Raw genomic sequence first — 6,000 nt, 5'->3', positions numbered from 1 at the left:
ATCACTATATTATGTCAAATTGCAGCAACAGGTTTGAGCCTGATAAAGTTTTGTTTCTAAATTTATCGAGGCCTATGCCTACCTGTGAGTGGGAAAGAAAGGGAAGGGTATAGCCTAAATAAAATGTGTCTAGTGTTTTTCAATTATTTATCTTTGTATTGATAAATAGGATATGGATTATAATTATTCCATAGATTATACATATTCTGCCCACGTGGTTGGCCATTGGTCGCCTCCAGGGAGCGCCCTACACCTGCCAGTGTCCACTGTAGACTGTCACCTTTCATAGCACTAATGAATGACGTCGAACAATAACACCCTGCCCGCCTACCTTTCCTACCAACCGACTCACTGTTAATCGAAGCAGAAGTTTGACAGCTCAGCTTTTACCCCAGGCGGTCCTTTGAGAACGCACCGTTGCCTAAGGAAGAAATTGTCTCTCCTTTTTCATGAACGACTACTGTAGTAGGGAACGCCAGGTAAATAGGATCTTTCTCGGCAGGCTATATGGAGCGCGCGCTTGTTATGAGGAATTCGATTGATCGATAGTGTCACATATTTATTCTGTCTGGGGAGTTTATTCTGGACATTTGTATTGTTTTAAACGGGCGCTTAAAGGGATATAACCATGTCGAGGGACCCTGAAGAAGTGAACAAGCTCACCGAAAGTACATACAAGGTAAACGACCGTATGAGACCATGTGTTGCTTGAATCAATGTACCATAATTAGCTGTGAATTAACCTTTATGAGATACCATAAATGGTCGGGCTTTCCCCGTGAAAACACCTCCCATATAAACACCTGAAATGTTGTTTTACTATGTAGGGTAATAACTTCCTCAGTTCTCAGAAGTTGCCTGAATTCCCGAAGGTGGTGTTGATAACAGGTTGCTCACTACTTGTGTCACCCAAATATTGTAGGCCTGTAGCCAGAAAGACTAGATATACACTATATATACAAAAGTATGTGGACACCCCTTCAAATTAATGGATTCGACTATTTCAGCCACACCCGTTGCTGACAGTTGAGCTGCCCCAGTCAACTGTAAGTGCTGTTATTGTGAAGTGGAAACTTCTAGCTCAGCTGCGAAGTGGTAGGCCACAAAAGCTCACAGAACTGGGCTGCTGAAGCACGTAGCACATAAAAATCCTCTGTCCTCAGTTGCAACACTCACTACCGAGTTCCAAACTGTCTCTGGAAGCAACGTCAGCACAAGAGCTGTTCGATGTGAGCTTCATGAAATAGGTTTCCATGGTCAAGCAGCCGCCCACAAGCCTAAACTCACCATCCACAATGCCAAACGCTGGCTGGAGTGGTGTAAAGTTCGTCGCCATTGGACTCTGGAGCAGTGAAAACGCGTTCTCTGCGTGATGAATTCACCATCTTGCAGACCGACAGACTAATCTGTGTTTGGCAGATGCCAGGAGAACACTACCTGCCCAAATGCATAGTGCCAATTGTAAAGTTTGGTGGAGGAGGAATAATGGTCTGGGGCTGTTTTTCATGCTTTGGGCTGGGCCCCTTAGTTCCAGCGAAGGGAACTCTTAACGCTACAGCATACAATGACATTCTAGACGATTCTGTGCTTCCAACTTTGTGGCAACAGTTTGTGGAAGGCCTTTTCCTGTTTCAGCATGTCAATGCCCCTGTGCACAAAGCGAGGTCCATACAGAAATGGTTTGTCGAGATCGGTGTGGAAGAACTTGACTGGCCTGCACAGAACCCTGACCTCAACCCCATCAAACACCTTTGGGATGAATTGGAACGCCGACTGCGATCCAGGCCTAATTGCCCAATATCAGTGCCCGACCTCACTAATTCTCTTGTGGCTGAATGGAAGCAACTCCCCGCATTAATGTTCCAACATCTAGTGGAAAGCCTTCCCAGAAGAGTGGAGGCTGTTATAGCAGCGGGGGGCAACTCCATATTATGGAATGAGATGTTCGATGAGCAGGTGTCAACATACTTTTGGTCATGTAGTGTACTATTGTACTATGCTATGCGTGTACAGTAGACACACATGCCATAGGCTACTAAGAACATTATGTAGAGGAGAGATGGGCAACTTTGAAGCAGGTGGGGGCCACAAAAAATGGGAACTCATCATGAGGGGCCGCAGTGGCTCGTGGGTCTGCGTACCCACATCCACACATGCAGTCAGAGCGGCCCTAGCCGAAGATCATTTAAAAAAAAGTTTGAGTTAATTTCCTGCAATTGTACACATTTTGCCATTGGGTGGGGACAAATGTTTGCAGTATTTAAGTATATTAGATGATCAATGGGTCCCCCGGTTGGTAATTCCACCATGCTTAGCCTACTACAACTTTAGATAGCTTGCCGTTAGATTCATTTACCAATCTAAAAAATGTTAGCTGACATGGGCTAATCGAGTGACTGACATAACAAGCGATCTGGTGATGCACAACCACATTTCTAAAATTGATCCGCAGGCTGCCTGTTGCCCATCCCTGATGTAGAGGCACAAAACAATACTTCTGTCGTGAGAGGCTTCAGTTAGCCTACACCACTAAAGTAATCCTACCCCCCCCCCCCCAAAAATAAAAGATATAGATGTACTATTGCAAAGTGGTTGTTCCACTGGATATCATAAGGTGAATGCACCAATTTGTAAGTCGCTCTGGATAAGAGCGTCTGCTAAATGACGTAAATGTAAAATGCAAATGTGCCTAGCATCATTGAGCAGGCTTTCAAGTAGCCTACTGTCTACTTAAGACTGTAACCTATACAGTTAAGTTCACTGTGATAATGAATAAGGGTTGTCCTAACTATACCCTTCTCATAGTGTAGCCCAGCTGTGATGTATTGTCATGATTTCATCAGCTACACTTGCCGTTAGGCAGGGTCTGGGTGGTTAGAGGGAATAGACAGAATAGAAAGCATAATAGCAGAGAAGTACTCCCCCTCATTGTTTTCTCCACCACATTTAATCCTTTTTTATCCCATCGTTAGTTCCCTAATGTCCATTGACCACGCACCAGCTGTGTCAGTTAATGGCCTCTCATTTTGACAGATGAGTAGGTGGTATAAAATCTATTGCTGGGAAAGCTGTCTTTTTGGGGGGGAAAACTGTTTCTATCAATCTTGGTTGTCTTGGGTCCCTTTTTTTTCTACATTTGAGTATCACAAATGCTACTTACAGTGTTATATCAGAATACCATTACCCTAAGTGTTACATTATCCACATCAATGGATTAATTTGACACTTGTCAAAGCCATTGGAAAACCCGTTTTTAGTTGTCATACCCATTAATTAACCCCCTAGAGTCGATGTCCTCCGCGCACCCGCATAATAACAAAATCCCCATCAAATCTGCCTGTTTAAGCCAGAGATATCTGGTGGCCGAGCTACAGCTGTGTTTGTCAGACCATGAGACATCCTGAAAATCGCTCTTCTCACAAAAACATCTGTAGTGTCCGAACGGTTTGGCCTACAGATGACTCCCACAAACACGATGGTGTTCTTCTTTTATCACAAGCATGCTTACAAGACTCGTCTGAATGTATCCTGGTACCAGTTAAAACATTTATTGAAGTATATGGAATTATTTTAGTGCCCCAAAAAAAGGGGTTAAATATGGATAAATATAATATCAATTATTTCCTGATCTTTCTTATCTCTCAGATATAGGACAGACACTTTAAAACAAACTTCCTTTTGATTTATTTTTCCATGTATGAATCTGTTATTCAATGCATTTCGATGGGCTAATAGCAGTAAGGCCAAATTCAGTGTTTCATCAAATATATATATTTTGATACCTATAGGTATCAAATCAAGCTTTATTTATATAGCAGATTTCAGACATGAATGCAACACAATGTGCTTCACAGGAAAAAACATAAGAAAATAAAATCAAAAAATGTTACTACACAACAAACATAAGAGGATAAAAACTAAAGAATAACAGTAGAAACTGAAAGACAAAAAAAGCACCCTAAGGAAAAGCAAAAATAAGAGGAAAGCTAAAAAGATTCCAAATATAATAGCTAAATGATCCTTGGTATGACCATCTTAAAACAATTCCATATGTTCACTTAATAGAACCCCCCACCGGCTTAGACTCTTAAGGATTAATTAGCTATTACTGTGTAACTTGCTCTGCTTGGTGTCAAGTGTTGCACCCTCACAGTGCACACACTTGACAGGTTGTTGAGTGATAGGGTGTGCTCTCTCTCTTTCTCTCTGCAATATGAAAGAAAGAAAGAAGGAACAAGTGGATGCCTTGATGTGCCTCACTTGCATTGAAGTCCACCTCAGAGAGCAGTTAGACTGAGTTAGACTTTGGTCCCCTGAGACAGTCAGAACAGGAACAGAACAGCCCCCCTTTAGCTCCTCTCTCTCCTTGAGGTGATGATGAAACGGAGGGGAAACTGTCCACAGGTTTAATTATTTAGCTACAGGGTTTGACTGTGGTAAGATTAGACAGCCTCCCTCTCCTACTCCAACATCACCAGTTAGGTCTCAGTGGTAGGCAAGTCAACTGAGCCGCTCCTGACTGCTTCTCATGCTTATTAACACGGCCTTTATTCCTAATATGATGTGAGTACATGCAACAGAGGATCCATGAGGGTTGAAATGGTCCTATTTAAAATATTACCTGGGAGCCAAGCAGCATTATGCAGGTTTTTATTTCCTTCTGAATAATGGAGACCTGCTTGAGCATAGTAATGGCTGAATTATAACCTGCCGATGTATTATAACATCCATATTTACCGTGCTCTCTTAAATAACAAGTTTACTGACAAATCAGTTGACTCACCAGTGAATTGCATACTGTCTACTTTTCATTGTGTAGTCTACTGTTTACTGTGTGACTGCATAGCCATAACGTACTGCATTAGATTCTCCTCCTGCTTTGTTCATAGACAAGACGGTACGGATATGCTACTATGGATTTATATCTCATTTCCCGGGTTCTTGGCTGTAACTCACCCTTATCTTTCCAAACAGTAGGTAAACATGATATAACATGGCATGTCATTAATAAATAAGAAAGCTGTCAAATAAGAGAAGAAGTGTGTACAGGAAGAAAGACCCCTGAGACAATGATCATGATCCCACAGAGAATCAATTATATAGGATAACGGAGCTGACTTTACTGGTCCCCAAGGATCCATATCAGTCAAATCCATTGTCATTTTATTGAATGGAGGCTCCTGGGAAAATGAAGAAAATATGTCAGAGAGCCCTTGCGTTCCTGATTTATTGAAATCCATTGGAGCTGTCAATCAAAAAAGCCTCTTGATATTGGAAATCATCTCTAAACATGCATAATAACATGCATCACTCTCGCTTTTTTATTTTTTTATTTCCTCTTCTTTCTCTCCATCTACTCCCATATTCTGTTTCCATTTTTGTCTCTTTCTCAGTCAGAGGAATGGGAGTGTTGCCATTGGAATGCAGATGAAAGCCAGAGTGTAGGCCACAGTCCTTTGTCAATCTCTGGTTAATCATTGGCTGCTTTGGTCATAGTTTGTAGAGCTAACTGTATTAGTTTAGTTTAGAGGTCATTAGTCACATGCACAGGTTACCAGATGTAATTTCAGGGTACAGGGAAATTCTTAAGCTCCAACAGTGCAGGTCAAGAGAAGTGAATGGGACAATAACACAAATTATAATATACACTTATTTACAACTGTAACAATGATAAATGTACATTGGGGTGTGTGTGTGGAGGGAGGGGGGGCAAGTAGCTGACTAGTGGTGGCTATTCAGCAGCCTGATGGTCTGGGGGTAGAAGCTATTGGTCAGTGTGTCAGTTTTAGCCATGATGCTCTTATACAGGGTGATGTAAGTGGGGAGAACAGGCTGTGCCTGAGATCCCTGAGGTTCTTCTTGGTCTTCCTGTGTCTCCTGGTGTTGTAGGTGACCTGTAGGGCAGGCAGTGTGCACCCAATGGTGCGTTGGCCTGAGTCCCACCCTCTGTAGCCGTGTGAATGGTGTACCTACTCACTCACTGACTTCTTTTCCTGTCGC

General features: G+C 42.4%; 1 protein-coding gene across 3 annotated transcripts in view; it reads left to right on the top strand.

Moving 5' to 3' along the window:
* The first annotated feature begins 313 nt into the window (after nt 1–313).
* Nucleotides 314–6,000, top strand: part of LOC106601829 (brain-specific angiogenesis inhibitor 1-associated protein 2-like protein 1) — a 69,746-nt gene continuing 64,059 nt past the window's right edge. Inside the window, exon 1 of one of the 3 annotated variants that reach the window (XM_045715554.1) lies at nt 314–679. In XM_045715554.1, coding sequence (XP_045571510.1) covers nt 629–679 — 51 coding nt within the window. In that variant the 5' untranslated portion in view covers nt 314–628. The remainder of the gene's footprint in view (nt 680–6,000) is intronic. The other 2 variants (XM_045715553.1, XM_045715552.1) reach the window with 2 other exon arrangements.

The sequence above is a fragment of the Salmo salar genome, chromosome ssa03 (assembly GCF_905237065.1).
Source record: "Salmo salar chromosome ssa03, Ssal_v3.1, whole genome shotgun sequence".
Classification (NCBI taxonomy): domain Eukaryota; kingdom Metazoa; phylum Chordata; class Actinopteri; order Salmoniformes; family Salmonidae; genus Salmo; species Salmo salar.
This window is presented reverse-complemented; position numbering and strand designations above follow the sequence as displayed.